Raw genomic sequence first — 19,043 nt, forward strand, 5'->3', positions numbered from 1 at the left:
TAAATTCATGTATTATCAGACAAAGCAAATGTAAAATTAGACTTTCAATTAGCTAAAATGAAATTGAGGGTTCTCCTGAATCAACTGGTGTATGGCACTTGATGCTGACTGCTAGAATAGGTTAGGAAAAAGTCAGGCACCCCCAAAATGGGTCTAGGTCTTTAAGGGTAAAAGAAGTGAGACTGGTGTGTCCTCCTCTTGTCTCCAATAGAATCAGTTGACATTTCTGGGACAGTCTCACTAGGAAGCTATTAGAGCTTCCAGCGAATCATTACAGGTAAATGTTTGATGAGAGCTGAAAGTTAGTAAACTCTTAATACCTTTGATTACCTGTACGTTCATAATATATAATATAAATAATCCCATTTTAAACCAGCGTGGCATACACACGCGTACAGCAATGTCAAGAATTGAGGGCAACATAATGAAACGTGCTGCTTGTCCTGGTTTTAGCTCCATGACGGAGCGACGAGCAAACACAGCTTCTGTAAACGAGCTTCGCCCGTCAAACAAGGAAGTCGTTGCCAACAGACCACTCTCTATGATTAACTACAGTTCCGCTACTTCCAGTGATAAAGCGCACCCGTGAATACAGCACCGCGCGTTCATTCTGCAGTCTCTTCAATGGCGTGTAGGAAGGCGGACATGAGTGACATCAGCGCACACACGCCGCCGACAGGCTGCTGTCCGAACAGGAACATAGCTAGCTCAGCGACCTCACGGGACTAAGCTTGATCATTCATTAACGTATAGACAGACAGGCGGGGAGTGAGACAGACAGACAGACAGACAGACAGACAGGCGATAGTTGACAGAAACAGCAACGGAATTTATTTAACGTAACACTACCTCAGACTTAGCACAGCCGTGTGTTCTCCGTGGGGACGTCTTAGCACTGCTAGCATAACAGCCACAGACCGGCTTCAGAGGTCGGATGACGCGACCAGATCACGTGTCAAGCTTCGGTTATGCCTCCTCCTCTTCTTTTTCTTTTTTATGGCGTGCAACCTATCTATGTTATATGGTGCATCACCACCAGCTGTACCAAAGTATGTAAGTAAAGCCCGACTGTTTGTTGGACATCATTAACACGCAAAAAAAATAGTAGCAGTAGCCCTAGTATTAACAGTAGCAGTAGGACAGCAGCAGTAGTATTAGTTACAGTAGTATTAACAGTAGCAGTAGGACAGCAGCAGTAGTTGTATTAACAGTAGCAGTAGTAATAACAGTAACAGTACTATTAACAATAGCAGTATTAACAGTAGCAGTAGTAATAACAGTAACAGTACTATTAACATTAACAGTAGCAGTAGTATTAACAGTAACAGTAGTATTAACAGTAGCAGTAGTAACAGTAGCAGTAGGATTAACAGTAGTAGTAGTATCAACAGTAGTAGTAGTATTAACAGTAGCAGTAGTAACAGTAGCAGTAGTATACAGTAGTATTAACAGTAGCAGTAGGATTAACAGTAGTCGTCTTAACAGTAGTAACAGTAATATTAACAGTAGCAGTAGTAACAGTAGCAGTAGGATTAACAGTAGTAGTAGTATCAAAAGTAGCAGTAGTATTGACAGTAGCAGTAGGATTAACAGTAGTAGTAATATCAACAGTAGTAGTAGTCGTATTAACAGTAGTAGTAGTAGTATTAACAGTAGTAGTAGTATCAACAGTAGTACTAGTATCAACAGTAGTAGTAGTAGTATTAACAGTAGCAGTAGTATTAACAGTAGTAGTAGTATGTGTATTTGTTCCTCAGCACCAGGAGGTTGCTGCTTTGTTTTATACTGATCTGATCTGTAATAGGTCTGTGGTCTGAGTGGGTCCCACCACCGGTCTGTAATAGGTCTGTAGTCTGCCCCCTATAGGTGGGTTGAAAACAAGAGGAACTAGTGTTATGGTCTCACCCCCTCTAACCAAAGAGCCTCCGATGATGCAACATGAGGATATTTGGGTCATCGGAGGCTCTTTTTCAGAATAGAAACACAGAGATCTCCGTCTCTGGGAAATGAGGGAATGATGACGACCATCAAACACACTACCAGGTTTTTGACCATACAAACTTACTTACTTACTGTCCATTTTGCCTCCTGGTAAGTAGGGCAGCAAGAAAGGTTCTCCACTCTGGTCGATTCTGGGCTGTTTTCTGGACACCTTCCTATGTCAGGCTCACAGATTTCATTTCCTCTTCTATTGTGCGACACCAGGTGTTTTTGGGTCGTCCTCTCTTTCTTCTAACTTCAGGTGTTCAGTGAAGGGCTAGTCTTGGGATGCTCTCTTGCTCTCTTCTCAGAACATGTCCAATCCAGTTCCAGCGCCTCTGTGTTATGTTATCCATGCTGTCTTGTTGGTATCTAGTCAGCAGATCTTCGTTTGATATCTTATTGGGCCAAAAAATCAGACATATCTTTCGTAAACTTTTTGACAGTTGACATAGGTCACTTGCTGTCACCCTCCAGCATTCTGCTCCATACAGGAGGGTGGATAGCACACAGCTCTGATATATCCTCAGTTTTGTCTTTGCTCTGTATTGCTGGGACTTCCATATGTTGTTCAACATTCTGAACGCATTCCTGGCTTTATTGATTCTGTTTTATGTCATTGTGTGCACCCCCATCAAATCTTACAGCACGGCCAAGGTAGGTAAACTCCTTTGTTGTTGTTAGAGCTTCACCATACACAAGGATTGGTGGTGGATCTGAGACGTTTAGTGCCAGTACTTCTGATTTATTCTGATTTATTTTCAGGCCAACTTGCTGTGCAAAGCAGCCGAGACGTGATGTCTTCTCTTGCATGTGTTGGTGAGTGTGTGAGACTAGAGCTAAATCATAAGCAAAATCCAAGTCTTCTAATGTTAAGAGGGTCCATCTTATACCTCTTCCTTTTCCTTCTGTTGTGTGGCGCATCACCCAGTCTATAACGATGTTAAAGAGCAGTGCTGACATCACACATCCATGTCTGACTCCTGTCTTTACTTGGAAAGCTAGGCTAACCATACAAAGCTTCATGCAAATGGGTGAAGTATTCCTTTAATGAGACAATCTGTATAACTAAAGGTTTAACTAGCTTTTGACAACATGATCAGGCAGAACGCCATCATACAAGACATTGGCTGTAAATGAGGGCTTCCCCTCCTTACAAAACCCAATGTAACTACTGTATATTCATGTACTGTATATACAGGGTTATATTAATTATATTTGTATTGTAGCCAAATATTTCCAGCTAAAGAAAGCATTCTTTGATCTCAAGGCCATGATAATGAATTGGTTTAAACAAAGCTAGTCCTCCCAGCCATATTAATACTCGTATCTCGAGGCAGCAGACTAAAGGAGTTGCAGCCATTTTTGATTCAAGCCTGTCAATCAATCCAAAACCAAAACTAAATTATAACTAATTTGAGAGCCTGATTCTCAGCCTTTCGCACCCAAACTGGAAAACAATGCAGCCAATTCTGTTTGTTATTGTGTATCGTGCTCCTGGTCCATACTCTGAATTCTTATCTGAATTCTCTGAGTTTCTATCAAGTTTAGTCCTTAAATCAGATAAAGTTATTATTGTGGGGGATTTAAATGTCCATGTGGATGTTGTAAATAACAGCCTTAGTGTAGCATTTAATTCATTAATAGATTCTAGTGGCTTCAGTCAGAGTGTACAGAAACCAACTCAGAACCACACTCTCGACCTCGTCTTATCTTATTCTTCTTTATCTGACCATTACTTGATAACTTTTGAATTATTACTATTTGATAAGCTCCTCTCAACTCTCGCTGTCTATCGAATCGTTCTGTACAGATCTAGGCTATTTCTCTACAGTAATTGCTGAGATTTCTTTTCTACATACCTCTTTATTTTCCTGTAAAATGCAAATATTTTGATGGTCATCTTTGCTTACATATATTTATGTATGTTATGATTATAGCTAAACAAATTCAACAGATTCTGACCATAGTATGAAACTGCACTATTGGCTCGTTAGCAAAGCAATATATAGTTTGAATTTCAGCCGAGCATGCAGAATCACTGACTTTCTTCCGACATGGTTTGTTCAGTGTTTTTATTTTCCTGCGACTGTGTGAGAGGAAGACACTACAAACAGAATCACTGGCATCATGGCTGGGCTCAATTAAATTCAGACACTTTAAGACTCACTGAAGAACACCACAGAGGATTGTTGGACCCAACCTTGAAAAATACCAACAGTAACATCAGTCAACCAGCGTCAATGTCATCTGTCAATGCACTCAACAGGTCTGTTTGGCTATGCTGTGGTGTGTTTCTTGGTTTTATGGCCTTCTCATACAGAACAGCCTTTAGGGTTAGACATGAGGAGGACCATCCTTCCACTTCCTGGACTGATGAGAATAAAAGTGAAGACAGTCCCAGGTCTGTTTGGAAACACATTCTGTTCCAGGGTCAGTTTAGCCCATGTTGTGGCGGTTTCCATAACCTCTGCGATGAGTGTCTTTCCAGTCATCCCAATTTCTGGCTTTCAACAGAGATTCCTCATCACCATTTTCAGCCCTTTTCTCTTTCTCCTCTTCCTCCCTCTCCTTTGCATCGGTGTCCTGCTCCATGACAACCTTGCTGGGGATCCCCTGGTCAGGCAGACCTCCTCGTCTCCTCTGCTGTTCATACCAGTCATCGACTGTCATGGTGGCAAGGCTGGGGTAACCAGCCCCGAACACTTGAGCCTGTGGATCAAACAATAGTATTGCATCACATACTGTTACACAGCACATTAAGGATATTAAAACCAGTATTGCTACTAGGTGGCTCCATTGGAACCTGCCACGTTTGATAGGAATCTAATGTTTTAATAGCGAATGGCGAGGACTACTTTGCTTGGGGCTCTACTTTTTACACTCTTTGTAACTGAGGGCCACTCCCACGAGGCCCTCCGTACGGCGCCCATGCACGATTGATCCAAAAGTCTGGTTTGTGTGATGAGTGTGATGCTGCGTTCCGTTCTTAGGAATGGTGCGCTTCCTTGGCCCCGGCACCATTGAAAGGTGTGCTTCGGCACGGTACAGTTAATGCAACGTGGACGTGTATATATGTATATATGTATATATATATATATACACACATATATATATACATATACGTATATATACATATACGTATATATACATATATCCATCCATCCATCCATCCATCCATTTTCTTCCGCTTTATCCGGGACCGGGTCGCGGGGGCAGCTGCCTGAGCAGGGACGCCCAGACTTCCCTCTCCCCGGACACTTCCCCCAGCTCCTCCGGGAGGACCCCGAGGCGTTCCCAGGCCAGCCGGGTGACATAGTCACTCCAGCGTGTCCTGGGTCTTCCTCGGGGTCTCCTCCCGGTGGGACATGCCTGGAACACCTCCCGAGGGAGGCGTCCAGGGGGCATCCGATACAGATGCCCGAGCCACCTCAACTGGCTCCTCTCGATGTGGAGGAGCAGCGCCTCTACTCCGAGCTCCTCCCGTGTGACGGAGCTCCTCACCCTATCTCTAAGGGAGCGCCCCGCCACCCTGCGGAGGAAGCTCATTTCGGCCGCTTGTATCCGGGATCTTATTCTTTCGGTCATGATGTGTATATATACACATATACGTATATATACATATATATATATATATATATATATACATATACGTATATAACCCATAAATCTTAATGAGTGAAGCTGTAACTTCATCAGAAACACCTGATGTATATTTGTATGTATGTATGTATGTATGTATATATATATATATACATATACATGTATATACACATATACATATATATATTATCGATTAATGAATTACTCGATAATTTGCATCCCTAATATATATATATATATATATATATATATATATATATATATATATATATATATATATATATATATAAAAACAATATGCCAAAAAATAAGCCACTTATCAATTAATTCATAAATCAATAATCATTTACATTAGGAGCGCCTCTGTGCAGCATGACGCGAGTCAACCTGCTTCGTGCCTAGCGATGCGAGTACCGCTGCTGAGAGCGCGGGCATACATTCTGGGATGTTTAAGGTTTGTTAGCTAACCAACTATGGCGCCGCCGGAGGCAACTCCAGAAAAAAAGACAGGTGCAGGTGAGACGGAAGAAAGGGGAGCAGATTGCAGTGGAGAGGGGGGCTGCTCGAGGACCGTTGCATGGTTCACACCGGCCGCCGAAGCACCGCGAATAGCCACGGAACGGAGCCCGCTTCCTTTCGGCACCCTTGTTAACCAATAGTGTAGTTCAGACCAGACGCGGAGGGCCGCGATCCTACGCGCCGTGTAGCAATCGTTTCTGCATCTATTTCGGGTGTATTTTGTGCGCGAGCCGCGAGCGATCGCGTCAATTCTGGCAGAAAGTCACACAAAGAAACACGAGACAATCCAGTCAATTTTCAAAATAAAAGCAATTTTCAAAATAAAATACAGCGATTGACAAATGCGATCATATTTGTGTATTCTCTCTCTCTCTCTTTTTTTTTGGTAAGCAATAATGATGAAAATAACACAGACAATAGGCTAGTTTTCCCAGGCATTGTCAAATGTATGTAACTCTGTTATAATAAAATGAATAAAAAAACTTGTGGCCAAGTTCCCCTACGACAAGGTCTTGGTGAAGTTCTTCATAAAACCCAGAAAAATCAAGTGCAGCAGAGAACAATGCACACTGTGTGGTTGAAGTGCCAATGTAGCATGTTCCATTTGTACTGTATGCAATAAATGCACCTTAATAAGTCACTCTCTCCTTGTGATCTTGAATACACTCGGGTTGAACAAAAATTTGAATGCAAATATAATAATTGCAGAATTACAGACTGCTTGCTGTACCACTTAATCCAAATGCACCAATACACCATCCCACGCGTCTTGTCTGTTTAGGTTTTTTTCCGGTGGGTACCACCGGGCCTGAAAAAAATTCTAGGGGAAACACTGGGTAGGGTCAGAATTTGGCGTCAACAACATGAAAGCATGGATCCATCCTGCCTTGCATCAACGGTTCAGGCTGGTGGTGTAATGGTGTGGGGGATATTTTCTTGGCACACTTTGGGCCCATTAGTATTGTGGAAGAAACGGGGGGGAGTTCCTGCCTCAAGTGGAGGAGTTTAAGTATCTTGGGGTCTTGTTCACGAGTGAGGGAAGGATGGAACGCGAGATTGACAGGCGGATCGGTGCAGCGGCTGCAGTAATGCGGTCGCTGTATCGGTCCGTCGTGGTAAAGAGAGAGCTAAGCCGAAAGGCGAAGCTCTCGGTTTACCGGTCAATCTACGTTCCTACCCTCACCTATGGTCATGAACTTTGGGTCATGACCGAAAGAATAAGATCCCGGATACAAGCGGCCGAAATGAGCTTCCTCCGCAGGGTGGCGGGGCGCTCCCTTAGAGATAGGGTGAGGAGCTCCGTCACACGGGGGGAGCTCGGAGTAGAGCCGCTGCTCCTCCACATCGAGAGGAGCCAGTTGAGGTGGCTCGGGCATCTGCATCGGATGCCCCCTGGACGCCTCCCTCGGGAGGTGTTCCAGGCATGCCCCACCGGGAGGAGACCCCGAGGAAGACCCAGGACACGCTGGAGTGACTATGTCACCCGGCTGGCCTGGGAACGCCTTGGGGTCCTCCCGGAGGAGCTAGGGGAAGTGTCCGGGGAGAGGGAAGTCTGGGCGTCCCTGCTCAGGCAGCTGCCCCCGCGACCCGGTACTGGATAAGCGGAAGAAAATGGATGGATGGATGGATGGAAGAAAACTCTTCAGGTCCAATTCTGTGGCTGGTTCAAATGATGTTTAATCACTGACAGTGGAGAAAAGACAATGTCGTGTTGCCACACAGTCCATTCTAAATGATGTGAGGTGAGGGATAACTATATACAGAACCAAAGGGGCAGGTCTAAACAGTGGATTTACATAGATTCAATACGCGTCTCTCCCAAGAGGAAGAGACGTCCTGAGACAACATAAAGGTGTGACTTCCCTCGGAACAGCTGGGTTCTTTCTACATAGTGTCACAACAGGGGCCATTCATGAAGGCCTTGATCAAGTATGTGAGATGAAGGTGTTTCGGAGACGGTCCAGGAAGGGGGACAGATCAAAGGGTCTTTTCATCAACATGGCAAGGGTTACATACAATGAATGCAGCTCAGCAGGACATTTGATGTTCCCGAGAGAAAGGAACATTATATGGGATACAGATAAGAAATGTAAGGTAACACATTTTCTTCTACAGTACCAATTGAGCATTGTGTCAACGCCACAGCCTACCTGAGTATTGTTGCTGACCATGTCCATCCCTTTATGACCACAGTGTACCCATCTTCTGATGGCTACTTCCAGCAGGATAATGCGCCATGTCATAAAGCGCGAATCATCTCAGACTGGTTTCTTGAACATGACAATGAGTTCACTGTACATCAAAATGTTCACTGTGTAGATAGAGTACTCTACGGGCTTTTAGATAGAGTCAGTTTCATTTTGCATCAGGTTATGTGTTGGGACTGTTATATTGTATTAAGCACTCAGGAATGTCTGTACTGTGCATGGCACAGTGCTTGTTTTTGCACTGCATTTTTTTTAATTTTTGTAATTTTGTACAGGAGAGATTTTTGTTGGACTGTAAGAGTAAACAGGCTGGCCTTTTTATTTTGTATAATTTTTTTCTATATTTTTTATTTGGATCGATCTTTTCCAGGTGACTAAAGGCACTATTTTCTTTGACGCGCAAGGCGCACTATAAAAAGCGAGTGCCGGCTAAACGAAACCGAAACTTAAGCTAGCGAGATGGCTATAGCTAGCGAGATGGCTGAAGCGGCACCACTAAAATCACCTTCTGGAATGAAGGCTCCGCTGACTCCGCTCCCGTGAAGCGGCGAAGTGTTTCCTCTGCGTCGGTCAAGTGCGCCGTCATTCATGCGGCGGCGGTGTTGACGCGCGGAGCCGGACTGAGCGGCTGCGCTCTGCCAGTCCGGGTCTAGGGACCGTCCACCAAAACTTGAGTTCAAGCGAAGAGAAAGTAGTGTGTGTGTGTCTCTCTGTGTGTCTCTCTGTGTGTCTCTGTGTGTCTCTCTGTGTCTCTCTCTCTCTCTCTCTCTCTCTCTCTCTCTCTCTCTCTCTCTCTCTCTCTCCCTCTCTCTCTCCCTCTCCCTCTCCCTCTCTCTCTCTCTCTCTCTCTCGTCTAAAATAAATACTTGATTCTTGACTCTTCTCTCTCTGTGTCCCTCTTACACGTACACAGATACAATCACAAACACATGGAGCTGTTTTGTCTATGGGACAGTATTTATTTGCATTATGTCTGTAAATAGATCGATATCGAATCGAATCGGATCGAATCGTGGATCGAATCGGATCATGACCTTATGAATCGGAATCGGATCGATCCAGGAAATTCGGATCGATTCCCAGCCCTACTCCAAACCATCCCCTGTATGAAAGTCATATAGACTACTGAAATACAGGTATTTTTATTTAAATCGGTGACATTATGTTTACAGGTATATTTATTTAAAACTTTATTTAAAATTTGTAAATTTACTTTTGAAATTGTTTACCCCCTTTTATCCTATACCAGTTTTCAAGGGTAAGAAGCACTTTTGCATTTGAAAGTGTTATTTTTACATATTTATTAGTGCTGTCAAATCGATAAAAAAAACAACGAATTAATCGCACTATTTGCCGTAATTAATTGCAATTAATCGCTTTCTTTCTTCTTAAGAATAAAGTATGTTATAATGGATATTTAAATGTAAAATGATGGAATTTATGTAGAATTAACACAAAGGAAGTATTTAAATTCAAATATTATTGTTAAATAGCAGCTTTTTTTTACTTTAAGCACAGATTCTCTCATGTGAACTACAGATTTCCAAAGAAACCATCAAGGCCATCAAAATTAACTGTCAGCTTGAAAAAGGCATATTTCTTATATGCACTAACAGAACATTTCAAAAAGGTCCACAATAGAACATGCAAATATGGAAAAAGATCAAGGAAATATTCTGCTGTGAAATCAGAATGATAAATCCTTTTCACTCCATAGAACAACAATTCAGCTTAGTCCTCCTTTACATTCAGCCCGTTACTGAGACAGACCAGTCTGTTTACATTGTCAGAGGACAAAGCAGCACACGCCACATCTCGTGTTTCTCACGCAGACAAATTACCGGGATAATTAAAAAAAACTGCTCGGCGATCGCCAATCCCCCCCCATCCCTGCTGATGCCGCAGCCTCAGCCAAAATCTTAGGCTGAAGTCCATTAAAAATGAATGGCTAACGGCTTTGCGGCACACGTCGTCATAGGTCTTACGTCAGCCGCCACGGGAAGTAAACAAAACACAGCTGCGTTCATTTCGTTAAAAAAAATGAACGCGTTAAATATTTAATAATTAACGCAAAGATTAACACTAATATTTATTTATTATATTATATAATACACTTGAATGTGTCTGAATGTAAAAAAATCTTAGTTTATAAGCAAAATAAAGAAATCATTTTTGAATATATAAATAGCAATTTTTTTTTCTCCTTGTGCGCAAAATGTGTACCGAAACTGATCGGAAACTGTAACCCAAGAACTGAGGTATGTATTGAACCGTGGGCTAACTGTATTGTTGCATCCCTAATGGAACTTAGATTATTATTAGTAGTAGTATTTCTAATGTTCCTGTAATCCAATAAAAATGTTACAATGTATAAAAATGTACGTGTAAGCAGTAATCTGATGTCCCTACTAGGGATGCACATGGTTAACCGTTTAACCGTTAACCGAACTTGGACCGATTAATACTAACGGTTAATTTTTTTTTTAACACGTGACAACACGTGCTTTCCGCCCAGCCCACTTAACAGCAAAAATGAAGCGCGCAAAAAGGAGTTCTGTGTGGGACAATTTCGACCGAAAAGGAGATGAGGTTATTTGCACTGATCCTCTTGAGTGGTGGAAAATCCAACAGACGCGCTTCCCGAGGCTGGCCATTCTGGCCCGGCGCTACCTCTGCATTCCCGGGACATCGGTGCCATCTGAGCGCGTATTCTCCGCTGCGGGTCTCACGGTAAACAGACTGCGCACCAGGCTGACCCCAGAGCATGTCGACATGCTGCTTTTTCTTAATAAAAACCAGTAAAAAGAAAACAAATCCGCTATGGCGAGAGAGGACTGGGGTTTGCCTGGCCCATTTATTTTATTTTGAGGGCTGAACATTTCGTTAAAAAAGGAGAGGTTTTTTTTCCGGCTATAGTTGCAGCACCGAGTGGATTCATGTGTATGTAAGTTTTGTTTATCTCTAGCGCGCCTGTGTTTGTGTGTCTGTGTGTGTGTGTGCGCGCGCCTGCATGCGAGAGAGAGCGAGAGGAGGGGCTGACTGACAGAAGAGGTGAGAGCCGGTGAAGTGCTTTTGTTTTCTGTGCAAGACTATGGTAAACACTTAATCGCCCGGGCGTTTAATTGAACCGGCGTTTATTATGCCAAATGAGGTCGGACCCCGACGGCTATTAGAGCACAGGCGCGTATTTGCACATTTAAAAATAAAGCCCATAAGAAAAAAAAATTGCCACGGTACTTTTGAATGGGTCACAGACACTCAATAGCGCATTTTAATCTTATCAGTTAACGGTTATTAATCGGTTAATGAGCGTCGGTTTTCGGTCATAAAAAAAATTAAAAATGTGCATCCCTAGTCCCTACAAAGTCTCACCTGTACAGTGTCCTTGGTGAGAATGAAAGGTTTCATGGGAGGCCTGGCTGGCTGAGTTGGCTGCTTGACAGCACCGTGCTTCAGACCATCCATCTTCTTGAGTATATCCACCTCCTGGTCAATGCTCTCGATTTCTTCCAGACCCACAGTGACCCATCTCCGGATATTCAGAAGGTAAAAATCTCTGTTGACCTCATCCGACTGTCCGCTGTCCACAGCTCTCCTTACATCTGACAGTCTTGCTTCCAGCTCCTTCCTCTGGCGGTAGCGCTCGATCTTAGCGTTTCTCTGTGCAGCCATGGAAACCAGGTCTGAAGGGCAGGGGGCAGACTGGAACAAGAACCACACGTCAGAATTCAGAGTATCACTTCACTCATTTCCAAACTATGCTCTAAGTCAGGGGTTCCCAAACTTATCAGCCCGCGACCCCCAAAATAAAGTTGCTGGAGACCGGAGACCCCCAAAATAATGGTGCTGAACTAGGGTTGTACGGTGTACCGGTACTAATTTGGTACCGGGGTACTGAGGCATTTAAAACGGTACTATATTGCATTTGGACGGGACCGGTACGCCGGCAGCGCGCTTACTCGCCACGTGACGTCACCGCATTGTAACTACAGCTGAGAGGACAACGAGCGAGCCGGAGCTTGGGGAGATAAAAAGAAAAAGCAAGCAAGCCGGAGGAAATGGCGAGCAAGTTGGGGGGGGGTTTAAGCACAGAGAGGAGAATGGCTGCTGCAACCGTCACCACGCCGCAACTTGTGGACAAACCAGCGGCGCGAAGTGCGATATGGCAGTACTTTAGCTTAAAAACAAATTAGCACGGTGAGGCAGTTAACGCCGATGCACCACTGTGTAAACTGTGTTTTAAAACATGCATGGCTAACGGCGGAAACGCCTCCAACTTAGCAAAACACCTAAAGAACAGGCACCCAGACATACACACTGAGCTCAGGGAACGACAGGTCATTTACTGAAAAAAAAAGCCACATTCAGTGCTAAAGCAAGCGCCACCCCCCCTTCACTCTTAACAAAAGTGGCTCTGGCAGAAAAAAAATCGAGCTGGTTTATTTATATAATTATATTTTATATTATATTATTGTATTTATATTTCACAGTGATTTTTAAACGTTTTGCCATACATGTAGCCATGCTGATTTACAATAAATCTGAAGTGGTCCCTTATTTTTTTTCCGCCAGAGCTGTAAAATGCATACATGCATTATTTTAAAATTGAGTGCATTAGAAAAGCTTGTCTTTGTGGTATTTTATTTTATTTACTGATTGATATGTTATTGTTCTAAGATTTTCTATTAAAATAAAGTCAGTAATGACATTTTTTGCGTTCTCTTTTTATTTGAAAAAGTATCGAAATACATGTTGGTATCAGTACCGGTACCAACATGTTGGTATCGTGACAACACTAGGATGAACACACACTAACAGGCGTATATCCAAACACGGGCATAACGACGACACAGAAGAACAGCCTGACAACTATGATATGATTTTACATAATCAGTTTTCTATCAGATAAAAGCAGAACATCTCAGTCAAAGTCATCTCCATGGAACGTATGAGTGAACATTGTTGCTGGCATGTGCAAACTTCATTTTGACACAGTACTTCCATTTCCATGTTAACAGAAGAACATCTCAGTCAGAAGTAATGGAAATCATCTCACGACCCCCCCTCGGCGTCTCGCGATTTTTATTTTCATATTGGTGTAATCCCCCCAGGCACAAAAAGAAAGTGGCTTCAGCTGAAAATTAAAGTGATGGTTCGGAGTAAAATGCATCCTAGGTCATTTCCACCAAGAGATCCAGCCAAATACCCCCTCTGAAGCATTTTTAGCGATGGTCAGCATTGGTCAAGATAGGGCTATCAGCCGAATGGCTTGTATTATCAGGTCAACACTTGTTAACCTGATAATACAAGCGTTTATAAAAATTCAGCGAAACTTCTACTGCTAAAGCTACGCTGTTTGCGTAGACGGCACGTCGGTGTTTACACAGCTTCTTCTTCGTTGGTGTTTAATGGCAGTCGGCGTATACGGATACGTTCACGGAAACAGCTGGGTATACGGCGACTGCCATTAAACACCAACGAAGAAGAGCTGTGTAAACACCGACGTGCCGTCTACGCAAACATCGTAGCTTTAGCAGTAGAAGCTATCAGGCAAGTGTTCTTTTAAATAAACTCCTGATGTACTTACAAACTTTAAAATGCCTCGAGTACAGACCCTATGTGTACTACAGCAGAAGTTTGGTAACATTCCATGCATTATTAAGGCCTGATTATGCTTCCGCGTAGTGATAACGCAACGGCAACGCAACGGCCACGCAGTTGCTTGGAGACCGTGATGGTTCTGTGTTGGGTTTACGTGTCGAAATGCAATTCAAAGCCACACCGGGAAAGGGCGCTATGGTTTTTGTAAAGACTGACCGACCGACCGAGACTCTTGGCGTATATCATCGTAAGCTTCGTTATAGCGTATTTGTTTACTTTCCGGCTTTAAATGTCCACAATTTTTCAGAACTTGGTGTTTTATTTCTTTGTGCAAAAGCGAGAAGGTGCAAACAATAAAACGAGGTGCAAACAATAAAAGTAGCCTTTTAAAAGTTTAAATGGCGGTGTTTATGAGTGGAAACCGGATAGCGGTCTCCAGCGGATGTAGTTAGCGGACCAATCACAGCCAAAGCCGCTGCGTTGGTGTTGCGTTGCTGTTGCGTCGCCTCGACGCGCGTCTAGGATTTTTGGGAGGCACACATCAGGCCCTTGCGTTGACGTAAGGGGGGTCCGCAAGGACGTAAGGGGTCCGCAAGCCCTCTTGCGTTGTGTCGACGCGGAAGCATAATCCAGCCTTTAGTGGGGAAATTTACGAGATATACTGTAAGTACCATCGCGCTATTACGAAGCCGTTCGGCTGATCGCCCTATCTTGACCAATGCTGACCATCGCTAAAAATGCTTCCGAGGGGGTATTTGGCTGGATGTCTTGGTGGAAATTACCTAGGGTCACTTTCACTCCGAACCATCACTTTAATCATATTTCACATATCAAACAGTAAATATAAGCGGCTATTTCAACAAAGAAATGTCCTTAAACATTTCAGAAAACTCCCGTTCAAAGAGCTCTGCAAAGAATCTGGATTATATCCGCAATATGAAAAGTTGAAAATGTCAGAGAATATTGCTTAGATATGTGATTGGTAGGAAAAACGTAATTACGTACGTAATCTTCTTCTAAGTAATCAAAATCCTCTCCCGACATAAAGCTACTTGAATCACTTTTATTTCCATATCGATGAGGATGACGAGGAAAGGACGGCACATGTTTTCAGAGTTAGTTCAGATTCCTAACTAACCCCAAACAATATCGTGAAACTGGTGGCAGCTTGATATATGCCATGACCTGTACTTGATATCAGCTGGATAGTTAGTAAACTGCCACAAACACTAGAAAAACCGAAAGCTCACGACCTGGTAGCTACTACACCTGACCTGAGCCGGTCGTAGTTTTAAGAAGCGGTCGTTTGATTCGGTCTCCGGCCAGACCACTGCTGGGACCGCTTTTGCTGTCGGAGCATCGTAGTTCAGATTCGAAGCTTTAAAAAACAGTTAGCGTTGTTTGACCACCATAGAGTCCACAAATACCCAAAATATCAACAGACAAGCTCGTCCACCTCGTCACTCAAAGCAAGATGCTGTATGACAAACAGTCTAAAGACTTCTTTCTGATGTGCGGTCCAATAGTGCTGCAAACTGGACCACTGACATCCTGAAGTCCACCTGGACCCGATCGGGATAGTTCAGATTAGGGATGCAAACAATTAATCGATTATCGATTATCGATTAATTGTCGATAAGAAATTACTCGATTAAAATAAATTAATTGCAATTAATTGCGTTTTGAACCCGTAATTCCCCGCCAGTCCACGTGAGGGCGCGCTTGGCGCCAGACGTACTTGACGCACATGCGCGAACACAAGCGAAGCAGGGCTCTGACTTGTCGAGCAGTGTTTCCCACACATTAGGCTTGTTCGGGATGGTCTTGGCTTGACTTAACTTATCACGCCGACGAGAGCTGCAGGTGTCTGAGGGGGCGGGCTCTATATATATATATGTATATATATATATATATATATATATATATGTGTATATATATATATGTGTATATAACATATCCTCTTTGGTTTACATACATACACACACACACACACACGCAAGGCAACATGTGGAAGGGCTTTTTTTTCCAGTATATTTGTATTATCATTCTATGTTTGTATTAACCAGACCTCACATATAATAGGTCTACTCACAACACAATGCATGGAACTTAAGGCAGGAACACACCGGCCCAACCGTTGGACGTCTGAAGCGTTTGGAGAGGCTCTGACGAGGTCGGGAACACATATGTTTGGTGTGTACAGCTGCGTCGGAAGCTTTCGGAGCCGCGCGGACGTTGTCTGATCAGACTGAGCATGCGAAGTCTGAGGAGGTGGGCTGTTGGACGTCTGAGCCATTGGATACTCTGATTGGCGGTGTGCTAGCGAATCAGAGTATCCAATGGCGGTGTGTGGGCGGGGCGGAAGTGACGATGGTACCAAGACTGTAGCTGCGTTTCAATAACAGTTTGAGTCGCCCTCGCTCACTTGCCCTCAGCCCTTGCTATGACGTCACATGGAGGCCACTTGGAGGGCGGAGGGAAAGTGGGCGGAGGGGGAGTGAAAGAGGCAAATGGAACACACCTGCCCTCGTTCACTAACAGCCCAGACAATCATGGATCAACCACACGTTGTTGGAGTAGCGCTATACTGCCTATTCCAAATTACACAAAATATGCAGGGACTAATTTCATTGAGACGAAGACGTATTCTGCGCTTGATGGCAATACGGTGGCTTATATACTTACACTTGTAAACGGTGGGCTCTGCCATAACTGCAACAGACAGTCTAATTGCACAATTTAAGAAAATGAATTAAATGAATTCCCCCGCCTGGGGAACGCTCGCGAACGCTCGCAAAAATTGGTTGTTTAAAGGAGAGCGCCTGTCAATCATCCTCTAGTGGCAGCCTGCCAAGCGTGCAATACTGGGAAGCGGCGCGTCCACTCGCGTTTAAAATCGCCCCTGTGGACACGCACCATAAGTCGGACACAATTCTAGCCATCATGCATCGCTTTCAACCCACAATACATCACGTTAGGCAGCGCTCTGCAGGCGGCTACATCAAGTCGAATTCGCCTATTGACGAGCCTATGGCGCACCGCCATAGTCTAATTTAGGCCGCCATAGTCTCAATGTTCGCCCAAAATTATTTTGATTCCGCTTCTGCAGCGCTTATTATAAGGGGAAATCCTCGTCAACGTTAGGTTTTCCCCCGTTGCCATGGCAAGGCGTCCCCCGCGCCGACCCCCCCCCCCCCCCCCCCCCCTCAGCTGGTGAGTTTGACGGCGCGTATAGCACCGTTCACATACGTCGCTACTCGCCCGTCACTCGCTTTCTGGCTGAATTCTACTCGCTGGCAAAAAAAAATTCACTGCCGCCGACGGCGAGTTCAAGCGACATCTCTCTGTTGACGTCAACTGTCAATCATGTCTATTCTACATTCTGATTGGTACTCACTTGGTACTCACTTCACTCGCATCGCAGAAAGTTAAAGTTATTTTCTCTCCGTACCCGCCCACATCGCATCGCCTGTCCTGACCACAGTCCGCTAGAACACGTTCACATTCATTGACAGTTGTCACTCAGAGATGGGCGAGTGGCGACGTATGTGAACGAGGCTTCAGTCTAAACCAAAACACCAAGGAAGGCTGAGGAATAGTCACCCACTTACATTAAAAATATTATTAATAATAATAGTCATAATAAACTAATAGTATAAAGGCTCAGCACTGTGTTTTAGTCATTTTTGTTTTCATCTTTTCTTGAATGCTTAAACTCCTCAACCCCATTTAGTATGTCAACATTTGGATCAGAACCAGCAGTTTGTAAGAAATTGGTCAGGAAACGATATGTCATATTTTGGTTCTCAAAATTCCCCAAATTGATGCATTAAAATATGATTTGCATTTTTCTTTATATCATAAGGAAGATAGCATTTTATGTTAAGTATACAGTAGATATAACCTATTCAGAGGGAAATTCAGCTTCTCAGAAGAATTGCCCCTAATCAATTAATCGATCATCGATCGATAAGATGAAAAAACTATAGATTAATGAATTACTCGATAATTTGCATCCCTACTAGGTTATCATTGAGCTACACCCCTGACATGTCATGTCTGGAGGCTAATAGTAACAGACATACACTAGAAAAATTTTGAAGGCCACAGGTGAGATAGTTTTCAAGATATTGCTGTTTAAAAATGGCTTTTCAGAGTATGATGCCAAAAACCGTCTAAACTACCCTTCATTCAATGATGTTTCATGAGAAAAGTATTGACAGTAGAGACCTAATATTTTGGATTTGTCCTTTTAACAAGACTATCTTCGTACTAGATTTTTTCAAGAAATTCTGTGATGGTCAGGTGGGAAGATTTTCAGAAATTTGATGAAATGACACAGAATGACCCTATATTATTCTCTGACGTAGGCTATGTCATGTGACGTCATTCTCGCTGCTCGGCATCTTATCCCGCTGCCATGATGTGAGAATGAGAAAACACGAGCAGCTCTCGCTCTAGTGACGACAACATCGGAACACGCGGAAAGAGACTAAGTAGAGAACGGAACCCTGATGATCCATGTCGCAACACAGTTCTGTTGAAGGCCTGGTCGGTGCTAGTAGCTCCCATCCGAACACACCCCACTTCAGTTCCGAAGCCAGCTGCTGGAGCAGAGTTGTTATCGGGTTTACGCAGCGGGACGTTACCTTGGCGGTGGGTCCGTGTTCCGACGTTTCATCAGGACTTGTGTTTTCATTCGTCGTATGTGGCACTTCATGCTGGGCTATGTTGTACTCCTTACATCTCTTCAGGAAGTCCAGGAAGTAGACCCGGGCTGTCTGGACCGTCTCCAGCCGCTTGTCTCGCCCGGTCTGCTTCATGGTCAGCCCTGCTAACAAGGCGGGCAGCAGCAGGTACTTCAGGTCCGCCGTAGCGACCTCCTCCAGCTCTTCGTTGCGGCTGAACAGGTCGAGCTGAGCCACCATTCTAGACGCTTCTTCCAACATACTGATACCGCGTTTAACTCGGACCTGGATGCTGCTCGAGCCGAGCGGCTCGGTGGTAACGTCCACCTCGTCGTGTATCTTCCACCCACGTTCCAGCAAGTCCGATAACTTATACGGCTCCGGAGCTGAAACGTCGCTCACTTGTTCACATTCCGCCATCTTGTCTGAGGTTGCTTACGTCTTC

General features: G+C 44.0%; 2 protein-coding genes across 4 annotated transcripts in view; both read right to left on the minus strand.

Annotated features, from left to right (window-relative positions):
* The window catches only part of abhd18 (abhydrolase domain containing 18), an 85,149-nt gene extending 84,159 nt beyond the window's left edge, over positions 1-990 (minus strand). For 2 of the 3 annotated variants that reach the window (XM_084009564.1, XM_084009563.1), the window contains exon 1: positions 850-989. The gene's annotated coding sequence lies outside the window, so the exon portion shown is untranslated. Of the gene's footprint in view, positions 1-849 lie in introns of all 3 variants that reach the window. The other variant, XR_014597132.1, reaches the window with a different exon arrangement.
* A 3,037-nt stretch (positions 991-4,027) lies between these two features.
* igbp1 (immunoglobulin (CD79A) binding protein 1) lies at positions 4,028-19,034 on the minus strand. The gene is made up of 3 exons (XM_084009572.1): positions 18,560-19,034; positions 11,682-12,011; positions 4,028-4,692 (listed from the first exon to the last, which is right to left on the minus strand). Exons 1-3 carry the CDS (start codon positions 19,016-19,018, stop codon positions 4,420-4,422), a joined length of 1,062 nt encoding a protein of 353 aa, XP_083865698.1. The 5' UTR covers positions 19,019-19,034; the 3' UTR covers positions 4,028-4,419.
* Positions 19,035-19,043: the final 9 nt, after the last annotated feature.

Source organism: Eutrigla gurnardus (genome assembly GCF_963514095.1).
Source record: "Eutrigla gurnardus genome assembly, chromosome: 5".
Lineage (NCBI taxonomy): Eukaryota > Metazoa > Chordata > Actinopteri > Perciformes > Triglidae > Eutrigla > Eutrigla gurnardus.